The sequence below is a fragment of the Bombina bombina genome, chromosome 9, assembly GCF_027579735.1.
Source record: "Bombina bombina isolate aBomBom1 chromosome 9, aBomBom1.pri, whole genome shotgun sequence".
Taxonomy (NCBI): Eukaryota; Metazoa; Chordata; class Amphibia; order Anura; family Bombinatoridae; genus Bombina; species Bombina bombina.
Genome location: NC_069507.1, coordinates 218541620 through 218563043, shown reverse-complemented (window position 1 = coordinate 218563043; position 21424 = coordinate 218541620). Strand labels below are relative to the sequence as shown.

Here is a 21424-nt window from a genome sequence, read left to right as displayed (position 1 = left end):
AAATGACCAATTACCCCCTAACAGTAAAACCCCCCCACCCACCAAACCCCCCAAAATGAAAAAAAACTAACACTAAAAAAAACTAAACTACCCATTGCCCCTAAAGGGGCATTTGTATGGGCTTTGCCCTTAAAGGGTATTGAGCTCTTTTACTGCCCTTAAAAGGGCAATCAGCTCATTTTTCAGCCCATTGAATCCCTAATCTTAAAAATAAAAAAAAATAAAAAATAAAAAAAAAATCCTAACACTAAGCCCCAAAATAGGTACTCACCATTTCTGAAGTCCGGCGGAGAAGTTCTTCTTCCAGGCAGCTCCATCATCCATCTATCTTCATCCAGAGTCAAGGCGACGAAGAGCGGAGGTGCAGAGCTGTGGATCCTCAGCGGCGGTCTTTACCGGCGGCGTGGAGATTGCTTCCCCGATGCGTGGATCCTCAGTGGCAGTCCTCAACGGCGGCGGTCCTCTTTGGCAGCGGCAGCGGTCCTCAACGGCATGGAGGTTCCTTTTCATCCGATGTCTGTCGTACACTAAAGATTGAATGCAAGGTACTTCAATCAATTTGGGGTACCTTGCATTCCTATTGGCTGAAATTTTTAATGCAGCCAATAGGATTAGAGCTACTGATGTTCAAATCAGCCAATAAGATTTCAGTAGCTCTCTTCCTATTAGCTGATTTAAAAATTTCAGCCAATAGGAATGCAAGGTACCCCAATAAATATGGGGTACCTTGCATTCAATTTTCAGTGTGCGACGGACGATTGCATGAAGAGGAGCCTCTACGCCGAAGAGGACCGCCGCCGTTGAGGACCGCCGATGAGGATCAAGTCATCGGGAAGACAGCTCTGCTCCTCCGTTCCGCACCACCTTCACTCCAGATGAAGATAGAAGACGATGGAGCCGCCTGGAAGAGGACCTTCTCCGCCAGACTTTAGGAACAGTAAGTACCTATTTGGGGCTTAGGTTTAGGCTATTTAAGGTGGGGTTATTTTTAGATTAGGGTTTTTTTGGGCTTAAAAAAGAGCTAATTGCCCTTTTAAGGGCAGTAAAAGAGCCGAATGCCCTTTTAAGGACAATACCCATACAAATGCCCCTTTAGGAGCAATGGATAGGTTAGTTTTTTTACTGTTAGTTTTTTTATTTTGGGGGTTTGGTGGGTGGATGGGGGGTTTACTGTTAGGGGGGACTTAGAATTTTTAGAGGTAAAAGAGCTGTTTAACTTAGGGCAATGGCCTACAAAAGGACCTTTTAAGGGCTATTGGTAGTTTAGATTAGGGGGTATTTTTATTTTGGGGGGGCTTTTTATTTTCATAGGGATTTTAGACTTTTTTATTTTTTGTAATTTAATGTTATTTTTTTTTTCATTTTAATTGTAATTTAGTTGTAATTGGGGTTAATTTATGGGGTGTTAGGTTAGGAGGCTTAGTAATTAAATTAGTTATTTACGTTGTGGGGGGTTTAAGGGTTAATAGGTTAAATAGGTGGGTGGTTGACGGCTAAGGGGTTAATATTTTAATTATGTAATATGCGGATAAAAGCTTCTCGAAAAACTAGTATATGCATGCCTATCCCACTTCCTTACATTAAACTCCCTCCTTGACCCACTGTAATCTGGATTTCGTCCCCATCACTCCACAGAGACAGCAATTATTAAGGTTACCAACGACCTACTTACAGCAAAATCAAAAGGCCACTTTTCTCTGCTTATCCTCCTTGATCTGTCCGCAGCCTTTGACCACCCTCTTTTGCTCCAATCCCTCCAATCCTTCAGCATCTGTGACACAGCCCTCTCGTGGCTCTCTTCCTACCTGTCAAACCGTACCTAGTGTAGCCTTCTCTGGGGCCTCCTCTGCCCCGTCACCACTTTCTATCAGAGTACCGCAAGGCTCTGTCCTCAGTCCCCTTCTCTTCTCAATCTACACTTCATCACTAGGTTCCCTAATAAAGTCCCACGGTTTCCAATATCATTTGTATGCCGTCGACACCCAAATCTACTTTCTCTCAGCATCAGACCTATCTCCTTCCTTTCTAAGCCGTGTCACTAACTGTCTTTCTCACATCTCTTCCTGGATGTCCTTTCACTACCGCAAGCTAAATCTCTCCAAAACTGAGCTCCTTATTTCCCCCCCTTCTTCCAAAATCTCCACCTCAATCTCTCTATAACTGACGACAACTCCATCATTACCCCTACCCCGCATGCCCGATGTCTCGGAGTCACATTTGACTCAGATCTTTCTTTCACTCCTCACATACAGTCCTTGGCTAAAGCCTGCCGCTTCCACCTCAAAAATATCTCTAAAATTAGACACTTCCTTACTCAAGACACAACTAAGATTTGAATCCACTCTCTCATCCTTTCCCGCCTCGTTTACTGCAACGGTTTAGGCGTTTGTTAATACTTTGTGCGGGAGGTTAGTTTTTTTTTTTGTTATACTTCGTGCGGGCGGTTACGTGTTTTTATTTTTATTTCTTGCAGGCGGTTATGTATTTTTTAGTTATTTTGTGCGGGCGGTTGCGTGTTTTTTTTTTAAAGGCTTCGGGTTTGCCTATGCTGCATCCAGGTGTATTCCGAAAATGGCAAGGTGGTGAAAGAATCCACCTGCGGTGGATTCTTTCACCACCCTGCCATTTTCGGAATCCACCTGGATGCAGCTTTTATATTTATTCTTTTGACTGCCTCACGCAGCCATCATTCCTTTGAGCATGCGTTCGCAACTGGTGAAGACGACGGGCGCATTACAAACGCGATTATAGTATAGATGTTTAGATCAGTATCTGTGCATAGTATGATTTATAGTAGTGTCTATTACATGCAGTTATATAGAAAATGGTGTATACTGTCCCTTTAATGAGTAAAATTAGTCATTGGCTCAATTTAAAGGAATATGAAACCCATTTTTTTTTATGATTATGATAGAACATGTAATTTTAAACGACTTTACAATTTAGTTTTTTGTTAAAAAAATCAGCAATACACTACTAGGAGTTAGCTGAAAATATCGGTAAACCAAGGAGAAGAGACGTGTATGTGTAGCCACCAAACAGAAGCTAGCTTCCAGCTCTTAAACTTACCTAGGTATGCTTTTCAATAAAGAGAACAAAGATACAAAGAGAACATATTACTTTAGACAATAGAAGTAAATTGGAATGTTGTTGAAAATTTCATGCTCTATCTAAATCATGAATGTTTAAATTTGACTTTACTCTCTTTTTAACTAACTTTCTGTTTGAAGCAATTGTAGTAGATGCTCTCAACAGCAAATTGTGTACCACTATTTAGATGTTTTTGTTGTTGCTAAGTCTATGACTATTTGTAGGGGCATATTATAGCTGTGATTGTTTATAACCATAGTCTTATATTCAATTCCCTTAAAAAACAATTTAAAGGGACAGTAAAGTTAAAATGAAACTTTCATGGTTTAAAGAGAGTATGCAATTTTTAATCACTGCCCAATTTACTTCTATTATTACTACTGAGAGCTAGCTGAACACATCTGATGAGCCAATGACATGAGGTATATATGCACAGTCAACAGTCTAGCTAGCTAGTGCATTGCTGCTACTATTGAAGATTTGTACACATTCTTTGCAACAAAGGATATCTGGAAAAGGAAGCAAGTTTAATATTAGAAATAAATTGGAAAGTTGTTTAAAATGCCATGCCCTGTCTAAATAATGAAAGTTGAATTTTAATTTTACTGCCCCTTTAAATTAAGTTTACATTTTTTTTATGAAGGGTGGGGAATTGAAAATGATGATAGGGTTACATATATCTACAACTATGTTATGCCCCTACATATAGTCATAAACCTACCAATATTATTTTTTTTTTTAAATTGCATGCTCTAGCCAAATCATGAAAGTTTAATTTTAACTTTACTGTCCCTTTAATGCATTATATTTTTTTAGCCAATAGGTTGTTAACAGTAGAAAATATATTTTTTGTGACATTGACCTAAATTTATTTGATGTAGTATATGAATTTTTGTTAGAACATTTTGTGAAATTTTAGAAATATATAATAGTTAAATAAACATATTATATATTTATAGGATCGGGATCTATTTTGGACAACGTTTCAACTGCTGATGAGACTGTGACTGACAATGTCCATGACTCTCCTTTCCGTGCACCTTCTCGTTCCTTCTCAATTGTTTTTGATGAGGACAAACCCATAGCCAGTAGTGGAACCTACAACTTGGACTTTGCCAGCGTTGAGCAAACAGAGACAAATTCCAGCTCTTCAGAGGCCGCAGCCAGAACCAGACGCAAATCTACAGACTCAGTGCCAGTAAGCAGAAATACCCTTTCACGCTCTCTAAGTTTGCAGGCTGGAGACTTCCAGTTTGAAGACGGGATTGCCAGTCACGGAGGATCTGATAGTGCTTGCAGTACCCTCCGCAGAACCAAGAAACCCCGTCCCGCATCACTAAAAAAGAAACAAAGTGCAAAAAAACAATCAGAATGTCCTGCCTCAACTGATATACAGCAAGTGTCGTCAGGAGAGAGTCAGCAAGCAGACACAGACAAAAAAGTCCAAGAACAATCAGTTGAAAGTTCAGCTGTCCCTCAAACAGATGCTGAATTGCCAGTAGCAGAGGCTCAACCAATTTTACCCTGTTCTTCCATAGCCTTATCATCTGCCACCCCAGAAGACAGCATTGGAAGTGTTTCTGTTAGTGAACCTCCTGTGCCTTGTTCTTCAGAAGATTCTGGAAAGGCATCCCCTCTATTAACTGCTCAACAGGCACCTGAGGTGACTCCCTCCGACACAGGAGGACCAGAGATTTCAGGAGTGATCGGTCAAGCTGTGAGGCTGGAGTTCGACTATTCAGAGGAGGCACGTGAGGGCCAGCCTCCTTCCAGAAAAGGCAAAAAACCATCAGGCAAGATGCCATTGCGGAAACCCAAGCCTAAGAAGGCTGTTGAGAAGCCAGATGCTCCTCCCGGATCTCAAAGTCCTATTCCAGTTGAATCTAATGAGATTCCAATTGGCAGGGGCTCATATACCTACAACATGGATAAGTGGGATGATCCCAACTTTAATCCATTCTCTTCCAGTGGTAAAATGGTAGACCCATCTGTAGCCAGTCAAGAGACTTCAGAACAAATTAAGCCATTAAGGTCTGAATCTCCAGCCAGAACTCCTGCTTCTTTTGAGATACCCACAAATAATACAGAACATAGCACTGCAGACGGAAATAAGCCCGCTAAGAAGAAGAAGACACCACTAAAGACGTAAGTAATGTGATTCTTCTACTCTCAGCAAGTGACACACACATATGACACACTTCTCCTCTCTTCCACCTGCATTAATGTTTAGAGATGAAGACTTAGGGAACACAGAACATATACTCTGAGTTCTTCAATTGCTATGGTGACAGTAGTAAAAAAAAACAAATTTGAAGCAGATAACTAGTTTGTATCTATGTAGTCCCTATGGAAAAGATTAGGTTAAACGTAAAAATAAGATACAAAGTGTTACTATATTTTACAACACTTAAAGTGATAGTAAACGCTCCCATTTGGATAAACAAATTCGGAATGTTATTGATATTTTAGATGGAGTTTAATTCATCAATTCTAATGTAACTTACTTTTTATTGTAGATTTGATGCAAATACCCCGCACTCTGGCTGCCGACTTCAAAACTAATCTTTTCTGTGAGCTAATGGTTTGAACTGTTCTCCAATCAGTGATCTAGCCATACGGCACTTTTGTTGCAGCTAGAGCGCTGATTGGAAAACAGTTAAAAAAAAGATTAGTCTTGAAGTGGATGATGGAGTGCAGGGTATTTGAATTTCATTTCTACATTAAAAACTAAGTTATAGCGCATTTACAACTGATTAATTAAACTCCTAAAATAACATTCCATATCTGTTTATCCAAAGGGGAGAGTTTACTATCACTTTAATATACATTTTCTTTTTTTAGTATTTGGCCCAAGCGGAAATTTTATATCATAGCAATGTCACTTTATTGTGTCAATAGATTGTCCCTTTAACAGCTCACATAAAAAATGTTATTTTAACACATTATTTCTTACATTGCATAAATAAACCAATAAATTATTATGCCTCAGAAATAAAGATTTAGGGGCCGATTTATTAAGGGCCGAATGGCCCCTAATGCAGCGGTTTCCAAGCAGGAGTTAAGAAGCAGCGATCTTAAGACTGCTGCTCCTTTACTCGTCCGCCAGCACTGCGGCGGTGGACAGCAATCCGCCCGATCTCATATGATCGGGTTGATTGACACGATTGACATGTTAAATTCCGACAGCGTATGCTGTCGGCATTTAGCGATGGAGGGCAGACATGATTCGCTATAGCGAATGATGTCCGCCCGGGGTATGATAAATCTACCCCTTAGGGAAGAAAAAACTATCCAATTCTTTAACATACAGGGCGGAGAAGGAACTAGGCAGACCACCTATATAATGACAATTATACTAATCTGTAACTAACACCTGGTATGAATGGTATCAGGCTCACTTAATAAGCATGCTTACGTCATTACAGATGTTTCGAATACAAATTCGGCACTATCTGACACCTTTTGCCATTTATCAAATTTCTAACAGGTACGCGGCTATTCCGGCGCAGCGTACCTGGTTTTCAATCCTCCACCCTGGAGGCCACGGATGCCATAGGAATCAATGGGAGTCTGAAAGCAGCAAAAGCTTATGTTCGATGCTGAAAGATATCCCATTGATTTCTATGGTAGAATAAAAGTTACGTTTACACCTAACACCCTAACATAAGCCCCAAGTCTAAACACCCCTAATCTGCCGCCCCCGACATCGCTGCAACCTACATAAAATTATTAACCCCTATCGCGCTGCTCCCGGACCCGGCCGCCACTAAATAAAGTTATTAACCCCTACCGTGCTGCTCCCGGACCCCACCGCAACTGTAATAAAATTATTAACCCCTAAACCCCAGGCCTCCCACATCACTACCATTAACTAAACCTATTAACCCCTAAACCGCCAGCCCCCCACATCGCCATAAACTAAATTAAGCTATTAACCCCTAAACCTAACAACTCGCTAACTTTACATTAAAATTACAACATCCCTATCTTATAATAAATTAAAACTTACCTTTAGAATTAAAATAAACTATATTAAACTATTAATTAACCTACCCTAACTATTATACTAAAATTACATTAAACATAAACTATATTAAACTATTAATTAACCTACCTTATTATACTAAAATTACATTAAACTACCAATTAAATTAACTATATTACATATTTAAAAATCTAACCCTACTCAAATTATTTAAATCTACAATTAAAAATTACTAAGTTACAAAAAATAAAAAACACTAATTTACAAAAAATAAAAATAAAAAACACTAAGTTACAAAAAAAACCCACAGTATGAAAAATAAAAAACAATTACACCTAATCTAATAGCCCTATCAAAATAAAAAAACCACCCCAAAATAAAAAAAACCCTAGCCTACAATAAACTACCCATGGCCCTTAAAAGGGCCTTTTGCGGGGCATTGCCCCAAAGAAATCAGCTCTTTTACCTGAAAAAAGAAAATACAAACACCCCCAAACAGTAAATCCCACCACCCACATAACCAACACCCCCAAAATAAAAACCTATCTAAAAAACCTAAGCTTCCCATTGCCCTGAAAATGGCATTTGTATGGACATTGCCCTTAAAAGGACATTTAGCTCTTTTACTGCTCATACCCTACTCTAAAAATAAAACCCACCCAATAAACCCTTAAAAAAACGCTAACCCCCCGACGATCCACTTACAGTTTTCGAAGACCGGACAGCCATCCTCATCCAAGCGGCAGAAGTCCTCATCGAAGCCGGCAGAAGTCTTCATCCAAGCGGGCCGAAGTCCTCATTGAAACTGGCAGAAGTCTTCATTCAGACGGCATCTTCTATCTTCATCCATCCGGCGGGGAGCAGATCCATCTTCAAGACATCCGGCACGGAGCATCCTCTTCTTTCAATGGTCGCTGTAGAATGACGTTTCCCTTTAAAGTACGTCAACCAAGATGGTGTCCCTTACATTCCGATTGGCTGATAGAATTCTATCAGCCAATAGGAATTAAAGGGGAAAAAATCCTATTGGCTGTTGCAATCAGCCAATAGCATTGAGCTTGCATTCTATTGGCTGATTGGAATAGCCAATTTAATGCAAGCTCAATTCTATTGGCTGATTGCAACAGCCAATAGGATTTTTTCCCCTTTAATTCCTATTGGCTGATAGAATTCTATCAGCCAATTGGAATGTAAGGGACGTCATATTGAAAGACGTACCGTAAAGGGAAACTTCATTCTACAGCGACCATCGGAAGATGGATCTGCTCCGCGCCGGATGGATGAAGATAGAAGATGCTGTCTGGATGAAGACTTCTGCCGGCTTCGATGAGGACTTCGGCCCCCCTGAAGACTTCTGCCGGCTTCGATGAGGACTTCTGCCGCTTGGATGAGGTTGGATGTCCAGTCTTCGAAAACTGTAACTGGATCGTCGGGGGTTAGTGTTAGGTTTTTTTAAGGGTTTATTGGGTAGGTTTTATTTTTAGAGTGGGGTCTGGGCAGTAAAAGAGCTAAATGCCCTTTTAAGGTCAATGCCCATACAAATGCCCTTTTCAGTGCAATGGGGAGCTTAGGTTTTTTAGATAGGTTTTTATTTGGGGGTGTTGGTTGTGTGGGTGGTGGGTTTTACTGTTGGGGGGTATTTGTATTTTCTTTTTTCAGGTAAAAGAGTTGATTTCTTTGGGGCAATGTCCCGCAAAAGGCCCTTTTAAGGGCCATTGGTAGTTTATTGTAGGCTAGGGTTTTTTTTTATTTTGGGGTGGCTTTTTTATTTTGATGGGGCTATTAGATTAGGTATAATTGTTCTTTATTTTTGATACTGTGGTTTGTTTGTTTTTGTAACTTAGTGTTTTTTATTTTTTGTAACTTAGTAATTTTTAATTGTAGATTTAAATAATTTGAGTAGGGTTAGGTTTTTAAATATGTAATATAGTGAATTTAATTGGTAGTTTAATGTAATTTTAGTATAATAGTTAGGGTAGGTTAATTAATAGTTTAATATAGTTTAATGTAATTTTAGTATAATAGTTAGGGGAGGTTAATTAATAGTTTAATATAGTTTATTTTCATTCTAAAGGTAAGTTTAAATTTATTATAAGATAGGGATGAGGTAATTTTAATGTAAAGTTAGCGGGTTGTTAGATTTAGGGGTTGATAGCTTAATTTAGTTTATGGCGATGTGGGGGGCTGGCGGTTTAGGGGTTAATAGGTTTAGTAAGTGGTAGTGATGTGCGAGGACAGGGGTTTAGGGGTTAATACATTTATTTAGTTGTGGTGGGGTCCGGGAGCGGCGGGATAGGGGTTAATACATTTATTTAGTTGCGGCAGGGTCCGGAAGCGGCGGGATAGGGGTTAATATGTTTATTTAGTTGCGGCGGGGCCCGGGAGCAGCAGGATAGGGGTTAAACATTTTAGTATAGTGGCAGTGTTTAGTGACAGGATATAAATAAAGTTGGGAAAAAAACGAATAGCAGCGAGATCAATGACTGCTAGTTAACAACAGTCCGCTGCTCATCACCCCGTACTTGGTGTGCGGCTTTTTTGAAATATATGGAGATAGTATTCAGGTCCGCGGCCGCGTTGTTAGGCGATGTTAGGTGAGCGTATTGGTGCCGGCGAATGCAGCATAGTTGACGGCTTGATAAATAAGCCTCTAAGTGACCAGTCACCGTAATTATAAACACCAAGTAATGAGAGTGTATAAAGGCTATATATAACAGCTACCATATATAGCGCCAATGTGATCCGCTACACCCCATCTGTACACCTAGACCCCCCAGATCACACCAAAGGGGTATGACTAGGACAGATATACTCAGGGATCTAAGCTAAAAATCACAAAATAAGGCGTATAGTAGAGAGGATACAATAGCATCATATAGCGGACATCATAACTAGAGAGACATAGGTGATAGGGAGATGTAGCCGAATACACTAAACCCCTACTTACTCTAGGACCCCCTTGAAGAAACAGAGGGAGCTATACCTGGGAAGTATAATACCTGGGGATCTAAGTGTCTCAGTAATTACTCCCTGCATAGACATACGGCAAATAATAGTATATATCCAAGTAACTTAGGACAACGGTTAGTACATTGCAAATCATTCAAGTAGTAAAACCAAAGTGTTTAATTATAGAGCTCAGTCCTTGCAGGACAAAACACTTATGGCTAGATTTAGAGTTTTGTCGGTAAAGACCTGCGTAGCTAACGCTGATTATTTTCCCAACGCAACCTTCCAACAACGCTGGTATTTAGAGTTGTTTGAGGGGCTGCGTTAGGCTCAAAAAAGCGTGCGTTGAGCCTAATGTAGCTCCACTTCAACCCTCAATACCAGCGTTGCTTACAGTAGCGGTAAGCTGGAAAAACGTGCTTGTGCACGATATCCCCATAGGAAACAATGGGGCATTTTGGGCTGAAAAAAAACCTAACACCTGCAAAAAAGCAGCGTTCAGCTCCTAACGCAGCCCCATTGTTTCCTATGGGGAAACACTCTCTAAGTCTGCACCTAACACCCTAACATGTACCCCGAGCCTAAACACCCCTAATCTTACACTTATTAACCTCTAATCTGCCGCCCCCGCTATCGCTGACACCTGCATTATATTATTAACCCCTAATCTGCCGCTCCGGACACCACCGACACCTTTATTATCCCTATGAACCCCTAATCTGCTGCCCCTAACACCGCCGACCCCTATATTATATTTATTAACCCCTAATCTGCACCCCCAACTTCGCCGCTACCTTACCTACACTTATTAACCCCTAATCTGCTGACCGGACCTCGCCGCCACTATAATAAATATATTAACCCCTAAACCGCCGCACTCCCGCCTCGCAAACACTAGAATAAATAGTATTAACCCCTAATCTGCCCTCCCTAACATCGCCGCCACCTACCTACAATTATTAACCCCTAATCTCCCGCCCGCAACGTCGCCGCTACTATAATAAATTTATTAACCCCTAAACCTAAGTCTAACCCTAACACCCCCTAACATAAATATAATTTAAATTAAACTAAATAATATTCCTAAAAATAACTAAATTACTCCTATTTAAAAATAAATACTTACCTATAAAATAAACCCTACTATAGCTACAATATAACTAATAATTACATTGTAGCTATTTTAGGATTTATATTTATTTTACAGGCAACTTTGTATTTATTTTAACTAGTTACAATAGCTATTAAATATTTAATAACTATTTAATAGCTACCTAGTTAAAATACGTACAAAATTACCTGTAAAATAAATCCTAACCTAAGTTACAAATACACCTAACACTACACTATCAATAAATTAATTAAATTAAGAACAAAATTACCTGTAAAATAAATCATAACCTAAGTTACAAATACACCTAACACTACACTATCAATTAAATTAATTAACTACAATTACCTACAATAAAATACAATAAAATAAACTATTCTATAATACAAAAAAACAAACACTAAATTACAAAAAATATAAAAGAATTACAAGAAGTTTAAAATAATCACACCTAATCTAAGCCCCCTAATAAAATAAAAAAGCCCCCCAAAATAAAAAAATTCCCTACCCTTTTCTAAACTACCAAAGTAATCAGCTCTTTTACCAGCCCTTAAAAGGGCTTTTTGCGGGGCATTGCCCCAAAGTAATCAGCTCTTTTACCTGAAAATAAAAATACAATACCCCCCAACATTACAACCCACCACCCACATACCCCTACTCTAACCCACCCAAACCCCCCTTAAAAAAACCTATCGCTAACCCCCTGAAGATCTCCCTACCTTGAGTCGTCTTCACCCAGCCGAGCCGAATTCTTCATCCAAGGAACGCAGAGGAGGTCCTTGATCCGGTAGAAGTCTTCATCCAAGTGGCAAAGAACAGGTCCTCCATCCGGTAGAAGTGTTCATCCAGGCGACGTCTTCAATCTTCATCCATCCGGAGCGGAGCGGAGCCATCTTCAACGGAGCCGACACAGAGCCATCCTCTTCAACCGACGACTTCACGACGAATGAAGGTTCCTTTAAGGGACGTCATCCAAGATGGCGTCCCTTCAATTCCGATTGGCTGATAGAATTCTAACATTCAATCAGCCAATCGTATTGAACTCGCATTCTATTGCCTGTTCCGATCAGCCAATAGAATGCAAGTTCAATACGATTGGCTGATTGGATCAGCCAATCGGATTGAACTTCAATCTGATTGGCTGATTGCATCAGCCAATCAGATTTTTTCTACCTTAATTCCGATTGGCTGATAGAATTCTATCAGCCAATCGGAATTGAAGGGACACCATCTTGGATGACGTCCCTTAAAGGAACCTTCATTCGTCGGGAAGTCGTCGGTTGAAGAGGATGGCTCCGCGTCGGCTCCGTTGAAGATGGCTCCGCTCCGCTCTGGATGGATGAAGATTGAAGACGCCACCTGGAGAACACTTCTACCGGATGGAGGACCTCTTCTTTGTCGCTTGGATGAAGACTTCTACTGGATCAAGGACCTCCTCTGCGCACCTTGGATGAAGAATTCGGCTCGGCTGGGTGAAGACGACTTAAGGTAGGGAGATCTTCAGGGGGTTAGCGATAGGTTTTTTTAAGGGGGGTTTGGGTGGGTTAGAGTAGGGGTATGTGGGAGGTGGGTTGTAATGTTGGGGGGTATTGTATTTTTATTTTCAGGTAAAAGAGCTGATTACTTTTGGGGCAATGCCCTGCAAAAAGCCTTTTTAAGGGCTGGTAAAAGAGCTGATTACTTTGGTAGTTTAGAATAGGGTAGGGAATTTTTTATTTGGGGGGGGGGCTTTTTTTATTTTATTAGGGGGCTTAGATTAGGTGTAATTAGTTTAAACTTCTTGTAATTCTTTTTTATTTTTGTAATTTAGTGGGTTTTTTTGTATTATAGAATACTTTATTTTATTGTATTTTATTGTAGGTAATTGTAGTTAATTTATTTAATTAATTTATTGATAGTGTAGTGTTAGGTGTATTTGTAACTTAGGTTAGGATTTATTTTACAGGTAATTTTGTACTTATTTTAACTAGGTAGCTATTAAAGGGACATGAAACCCACATTTTTTCTTTCATGATTTAGAAAGAGAATGCAATTTTAAACATCTTTCTAATTTACTTCTATTATCTAATTTGTTTTATTCTCTTGATATCTTTTGCTGAAAAGCATATCTAGACATGCTCAGTAGCTGCTGATTGGTTGCTGCACATAGAAGCCTCGTGTGATTGGCTCACCCATGTGCATTGCTTTTTCTTCAACTAAGGATATCTAAAAAATGAAGCAAAATAAATAATAGAAGTAAATTGTAATGTTTAAATTTGTATTCTCTATCTGAATTATGAAAGAAAGATTTTGGGTTTACTGGCCCTTTAAATAGTTATTAACTATTTACTAGCTATTGTACCTAGTTAAAATAAATACAAAGTTGCCTGTAAAATAAATATAAATCCTAAAATAGCTACAATGTAATTATTAGTTATATTGTAGCTATATTAGGGTTTATTTTATAGGTAAGTATTTATTTTTAAATAGGAATAATTTAGTTATTTTTAGGAATATTATTTCGTTTAATTTAAATTATATTTATGTTAGGGGGTGTTAGGGTTAGACTTAGGTTTAAAGGTTAATAAATTTATTATAGTAGCGGCAATGTTGCATGCGGGAGATTAGCGGTTAATAATTCTAGGTATTTGGCGGCGATGTTAGGGAGTGCAGATTAGGGGTTAATACTATTTTTTCTACCTTAATTCTGATTGGCTGATAGGTTATGGAGCAGCGGTCTTTGTGACCGCTGCTTCATAACTACTGTTTCTGGTGAGTCTGATGACTCGCCAGAAACACGGGCATCAAGCTCCATTCGGAGCTTAATACATATGCCCCATTGTATCTAGTTTAGGGTTTATTTTTATTTTACAGGCAAGTTTGTATTTATTTTAACTAGGTAGAATAGTTACTAAATAGTTATTAACTATTTAATAACTTCCTAGTTAAAATAAATACAAAAGTACCTGTAAAATAAAATCTAACCTAAGTTACAATTACACCTAACACTACACTATAATTAAATAAATTAAATACAATTAAATAAAATTATCTAAAGTACAAAAACAAACAAACACTAAATTACAGAAAATAATAAACAAATTACAAGATTTTCAAACTAATTACACCTAATCTAATTCCCCTAACAAAATAAATAAGCCCCCCCAAAATAAAAAAAAGCCCTTCCCTACACTAAATTACAAATAGCCCTTAAAAGGGCCTTTTGCGGGGCATTGCCCCAAAGTAATCAGCTCTTTTACCTGTAGAAAAAAGTACAAATCCCCCCCCCAACATTAAAACCCACCACCCAAACAACCAACCCTACTCTAAAACCCACCCAATCCCCCCTTAAAAAAACCTAACACTAACCCCTTGAAGATCACCTTACCGGGAGAAGTCTTCACCCAACCAGGCCGAAGTCCTCAACGAAGCCAGGAGAAGTCTTCATCCAAGCCGGGCGAAGTGGTCCTCCAGATGGGCAAAAGTCTTCATCCAGACGGCATCTTCTATGTTCATCCATCCGGCGCAGAGCGGGTCCATCTTCAAGACATCCGGTGCGGAGCATCCTCTTCCATCGAAGTCTTCTTACTAAATGACAGTTCCTTTAAGTGACATCATCCAAGATTTCATCAGCCAATAGGAATTTTTCTACCTTAATTCCGATTGGCTGATAGAATTCTATCAGCCAATCGGAATTGAGGGGACGCCATCTTGGATGCGCCGGATGTCTTGAAGATGGACCCGCTCTGCGCCGGATGGATGAAGATAGAAGATGCCGTCTGGATGAAGACTTCTGCCCGTCTGGAGGAGCACTTCGCCCGGCTTGGATGAAGACTTCTCCCGGCTTTGTTGAGGACTTCGGCCTGGTAAGGTGATCTTCAAGGGGTTAGTGTTAGGTGTTTTTAAAGGGGGTATTGGGTGGGTTTTAGAGTAGGGTTGTGTGGGTGGTGGGTTTTAATGTTTGGGGGGTATTTGTACTTTTTTTTTACAGGTAAAAGAGCTGATTACTTTGGGGCAATGCCCCGCAAAAGGCCCTTTTAAGGGCTATTTGTAATTTAGTGTAGGGAAGGGCTTTTTTTTATTTTGGGGGGGCTTATTTATTTTGTTAGGGGAATTAGATTAGGTGTAATTAGTTTGAAAATCTTGTAATTTGTTTATTATTTTCTGTAATTTAGTGGGGGGGGTTGTACTTTAGAAAATTTTATTTAATTGTATTTAATATATTTAATTTATTTAATTATAGTGTAGTTTTAGGTGTAATTGTAACTTAGGTTAGGTTTTATTTTACAGGTACTTTTGTATTTATTTTAACTAGAAAGTTATTAAATAGTTTGTATTTATTTTAACTAGGTAGAATAGTTACTAAATAGTTATTAACTATTTAATAACTTTCTAGTTAAAATAAATACAAACTTGCCTGTAAAATAAAAATAAACCCTAAGCTAGATACAATGTAACTATTAGTTATATTGTAGCTATCTTAGGTTTTATTTTATAGTTAAGTATTTAATTTTAAATAGGAATAATTTAGGTAATAATAGTAATTTTATTTAGATTTATTTAAATTATATTTAAGTTAGGGGGTGTTAGGGTTAGGACTAGACTTAGATTTAGAGGTTAATAACTATAATATAGTGGCGGCGACGTTGGGGGCGGTAGATTAGGGGTTAATAAATGTAGGTAGGTGGCGGCGATGTTAGGGATGGAAGATTAGGGGTTAATAATATTTAACTAGTGTTTGTGATGCGGGAGTGCGGCGGTTTAGGGGTTAATATGTTTATTATAGTGGCGGCGGTGTCCGGAGTGGCAGATTAGGGGTTAATAATTATAATGTAGGTGTTGCCGATGTCGGGGGTGGCAGATTAGGGGTTAATAAGTGTAAGATTAGGGGTGTTTAGACTCGGGGTTCATGTTAGGGTGTTAGGTGTAGACATACATTTTATTTCCCCATAGGAATCAATGGGGCTGCGTTACTCAGTTTTACGCTGCTTTTTTGCAGGTGTTAGACTTTTTTTCAGCCGGCTTTCCCCGTTGATTCCTATGGGGAAATTGTGCACGAGCACGTTACACCAGCTCACCGCTGATTTAAGCAGCGCTGGTATTGAAGTGAGATTTGGAGCAAAATTTTGCTCAACGCTTTTAACGGCGGGTTTGTAAAAACCCGTAATACCAGTGTTGTCTGGAGGTGAGCGGTGAGACAAAACTGCTCGTTAGCACCGCATAGCCTCTAACGCAAAACTCGTAATCTAGGTGTCTGTTAGTTTCTTTGCACCATTCCGGTGCTCCAACGATCTGTCTGAAAACTGTAGGATGCTGTTGAGTTTAATCCTCGTATACTTGCTATTTTTGAACTTGGCGTCTCAAAGCCCCAAAACATTCTCAGTCGGTGAGAAGAATCATGTGATGCGGTCAGCCATTGCCAACGTACGTTTCACCCCCTCGTCATGAAGTGGGACGGGGCTTCCCCCATCTTGCACAAAGTCAAAATGATACAAAACCCAGTAATAACAATAATTCATAGGTATGAATAATCTGTTGTTATTAATTTATTGCCTATACTGAATAATAAGATTTGCTTGTTGGTGCATAACTCTTGTCCTGGCGCAGTTTGTGCGGGGTACACAGCCCTCTGTCTGTCTCTTTGTCTCTGTGTCTCTAGGAGAGTAGAAGATGTCGTGTCTGTCTGTCCTCTCTTGTAAGTAACAACAACTTCATATATTCTACCTGTGTCTTCCCATACAGCTTGTACCTCTGCTTTACGTCTTCATAGCATGTTATATTTGTTCTCCATTTCCCAGCTTCCGTGTCCTCTGCCAATAAAGGATATATGTTATATGGTTGCTGAATCTAGTAATTTAAACATTTCAGATTTTTTTAAATAATATCAAATTTACAATTAGTTGTGAATTTTGATATAATAACAACACCACTAAATAATGTATAAGGAAATAATAACTGTAGTCAGCCATTCATTTTCTAAAGAAAAACTATTAGGTATATAAGCATTGTACATTCACGCATTTCACGGCACAATTATGCACTTTACTCTAGCAATGTGAAAGAACGGATCAGCGCAAAGTAGTGCTGTGCTTAGAATAACTTTTGAGTAAAAACTGTTTCTTCGTAGCTTTTACAAGCCACACTGGATAATGCTGATACTATCACATCACAAAAAATAACCCCCAGAATGTTTTCTTTGCTAGTACTGAGAGTCCCAACCTGTCATATCAGTGTGCCTTGTGTAACATATTTCATTAAAGGACCATTATTGTGATTTTTTTTTTAAATGTTTTCATTTGTTAGAACTTATCACTATCGACCCTCAAAGTCTATGTGTTTAACCCCCCCCCCTCAAAGGGGTTAAACACATAGTCAAAGTGCCACACAAGAGCCGTAGAGAACTGCTGGTCCCAAGAGGAAACTTCTGCTGAGCCAATCAACAGCACTAGTTGCAAAGCCTGATCATGTGACTGTTGATTGGGTCAGCAGCAGTTTGTGGGGGTTAACAGATAGATTTGCAGGGTGAATTGTCATTATCATGGCCCTTTGATCTTTATAGTGAAATGTAAATATAAAGACAAATGTGTGAGTGTAAATTCTTTATATACATTGTGTTTGAATACAGAGCCAATGTATTTTACTGTAAATTTGAGCAAATTTACATTGTCACAAAACCTAAATATTAAATATATTTTTTCTTTATAGCAGACACATTTCAGTTATCGTTAGCATGGCACCATATCACCAGTATTTATTGCTGTGTATAATTTTTCTCGAATTATGTGGCCAGATAATATGTCAGATATTTTGTCTGTGTTACAGAAGTACAGTGTGTGTGGGATTTATTGAAAGAAAATAGCTAATAATGTCACTTTTGTGCACATTTTTTATTTTTCCCATTTTAATTAATTAGAATGTTACATTCTAAAAAATAAACTGGTTTGTTTCATCGTAACAGTCTATTTATTTATTTATTTTAAATCTCATCTGCTTGATGCCCTCTCTATGTTGAGATACAAACAGTGATTAAAAACGTTGAACATTTGCTGTTTTTGGTTGTCAAATAAATCAGTTTATTTTTGTATAAGAACTTCCTTTTAATTGATTACAATGGGACTCTACAACCAACATTAAAGGGATATGAAATCCAAACATTTTCTTTTGTAAGTTTTAGACAGAACACACAATTTTAAAACAGTTTCTTATTTACTTCAATTATCAAATTTGTTTGTTCCCATGGTATTCTTTGTTGAAGAGATACCTAGGTATGTATCTGTAGCATTACATGGCAGGAAATAGTGCTGCCCTCTAGTGCTTTTGGATAACATTCTTGCAAAACTGCTGCCATATAGTGATCCAGACATGTGCACGCTCCTGAGCTTATGTCCTTCTTTTCAACAAGATACAGAGAGAATGAAAACAATTTGATAATAGAAATAAATGGGAAAGTTGTTTAAATTGAAATACTCTAAGGGGCATATTTATCAATGTGCGAGCGGACATGATACGAAGTAGCGTACCATGTCCACCGCACATCTATAAATGCCGACAGCATACGCTTACACATTTATCATTGCATCAGCAGTTCTAGGTGAACTTCTGGTGCAATGCCGCCCCTGCAGATTCGCTGCCAGTCTAGCCGCTAGCAGGGAGTGTCAATCAACTTGATCGTATATGATCGGGTTGATTTCTGTCCGCGGCCTCAGAGCAGGCAGACAGGTTATGGAGCAGCGGTCCTGAAGGCTCGCCGGAAACAAGGGGCATACAGAGCTTGATAAATATGCCCCTCTATCTGAATCATGAAAGAAGAAGAGTGTGCTTCATATCTCTTGAAACATAAGGATTCATTCACAGTGGGATATTCTTATTGGCAAGGAGAGTGGAAAAGTTTGTGTGGGAAAAACATTTCAGATAGACGCTGTACTGAAAGGAAGGTTCTGCCAATGAAGAAAACAAATCAATTCTTTAAAATGATCTACATTTATTGCAACAGCGCATAAATACAAGCGTGAAGTTGATTATATAGAGGGCAGAACAGTAACAGATACGTTACATGGAGTAAGATTTGAACATATAATTAAAGGGACATGAAAACCAAACTTTTCTTTCAGGATTCAGTCAGATCATACAATTTTAAACAAATTTTCCAGTTCACTTTTATTATCAAATTTGCCTCGTTCTCTTAGTATCCTTTGTCGAATGAGTAGAAATGCACCACTGGGAGCTAGCTGAACACACCAGGTGAGCCAATGACAAGAGGCATATGTTTGCAGCCGCCAATCCGCAGCTAGCTTCTAGTAGTTCATTGCTGTTCCTGTGCCTACCTAGGTATGCTTTACAACAAAGGATACCAAGAGAATGAAGCAAATTAGTTGACAGAAGTAAATTGGAAAGTTGTTTCAAATTGCTCTGTCTGAATGTTGAAAGAACAAATTTTGGGCTTCATGTCCCTTTAATGGGATGCAATGTTCAAAATAGAAATGGGCATGAGTGCATTTTAATTTATAAAATAATATTCTTTTGCAATATACTCGTATTACTAAAAATGCTTCTAATAAAAAGCTATCACTGTGGCATATACACAAATATTGTGCTTGTACTGTGCACCCTCATTCAAACACTGTGCCTTCCCAGACAGCAGGTGGTGGTGTTTATCACGTCAGCAATGACTTAATTTGCTTAATACAAATCACTGCTGACTGTCTGAGCAGCTGTGTTGTTTGAATGCTGGTGCACAGGGCATGCACAGCATACATGCGTATTCCACTGAAACAGTTATTGTTTTTAAAAGAAGCATTTTTATTAATAGAAATATATTGCAAAAATGCTTCTATTCAGAATTGTCACACACTCATGTAGGGAATTGGGTCAACAAGCTAGGCTCATACACTCATTTCTAAACCCTTGGAAGTGACCTCTTATCTCAGTGCATTTTGAAATTTCTTCACAGCTATACAGCGCTAGTTGATGTGGGCTATATAAATTACTTTGTGCTCACTCCTGTGGAGTTATTTATGAGTCAGCACTAGTTGGCTACAATGCATGTCTGTCAAAAGAACTGAAATAAGGGGGCAGTCTGCAGAGGCTTAGATACAAGGTAATCACAGAGGTAAAAAGTATATTATTATAACAGTGTTGGTTATGCAATACTGGAGGATGTATAATAAAGGGATTATCTATCTTTTTAAACAATAAAAATTCTGGAGTAGACTGTCCCTTTAATTAGAGCACAGGTGAATAATCAGCTGATCAGTAACCATGATTACTAACCTGCTCACCCATCAGTTGATTATTTTACCTGCATTCTAATTAAGATATCATGAAAAACTGGTCTGTTAGGGGTACTTGAAGACAATGAAAAGATATTGGCTTCTCTACAGTTACATCTTTGGCTAGTGCATTTTACTCAGCTCTGTCTTTTAAACTAAATGGGTAACTTTTTATTTTTTTGCAGTTTTTGTTGCTACTTTCAAACAAATGACACTGCTTCTGTATTTTTTCAGTGATACTTTTAGGGTGAAGAAATCTCCAAAACGCTCTCCGGTCAATGAAAATGGCTCTGAGGTTTGTAAAGAGATATTTCTTTAATCTGTATGGATTTGTAGATATATAATTATTTATAGAAAATGAGCTTCAAATTAAACAGGTTGAACATTGTGAAACCTTCAAGTTCTTTTGAGCCAAATAAAAAATGACGGTAAAGTATCTTAATTCTTTAACCATTTTTCTATATTCCATTGAGTTCAGAATCTTGCTTAAGACATTGGGGGATATTTATCAAAGGTCTGGCGGACCTGATCCGACAGTGCGGATCAGGTCCGCCAGACCTCGCTGAATGCGGAGAGCAATACGCTCTCCGCATTCAGCATTGCACCAGCAACTCTTGTGAGCTGTTGGTGCAACGCTGCCCCCTGCAGATTCGCCGCCAGCAGGGGGTGTCAATCAACCCAATCGTACTCGATCAGGTTGATTTTCGGCGATGTGTGTCCGCCTGCTCAGAGCAGGCGGAAAGGTTATGGAGCAGCGGTCTTTATGGAGGTTATGGAGCACCGGAGCTTGATAAATAGACCCCACAGAGATCTCAGTTTGCCGTTTCATCTGGTGTTAAGAGCCATTTCTGAAGCAGGTTTTCAAATATCAAACTCATTTGACTAATGTTGGTGTTGACCACAAGCTTGCACTTTTTTCAGCAGATTATGATTTCTTAACATCAGCCGGTATTGTCATTGTGTTTTTTTAGTGATCACAAACCTAAAGTTCTTCATCCATTAATACTCCTGAAGTTAGAAATTGTTACCTCCCGAACACAA

General features: G+C 38.7%; 1 protein-coding gene across 9 annotated transcripts in view; it reads left to right on the top strand.

The window, feature by feature from the left end:
• Positions 1-21424, top strand: part of TACC2 (transforming acidic coiled-coil containing protein 2) — a 302667-nt gene that overhangs the window by 210084 nt on the left and 71159 nt on the right. For all 9 annotated transcript variants that reach the window (XM_053692637.1, XM_053692632.1, XM_053692635.1 and 6 more), the window contains 2 exons: positions 4050-5235; positions 20618-20678. In XM_053692637.1, the coding sequence (XP_053548612.1) occupies positions 4050-5235; positions 20618-20678 (1247 nt within the window). The remainder of the gene's footprint in view (positions 1-4049; positions 5236-20617; positions 20679-21424) is intronic.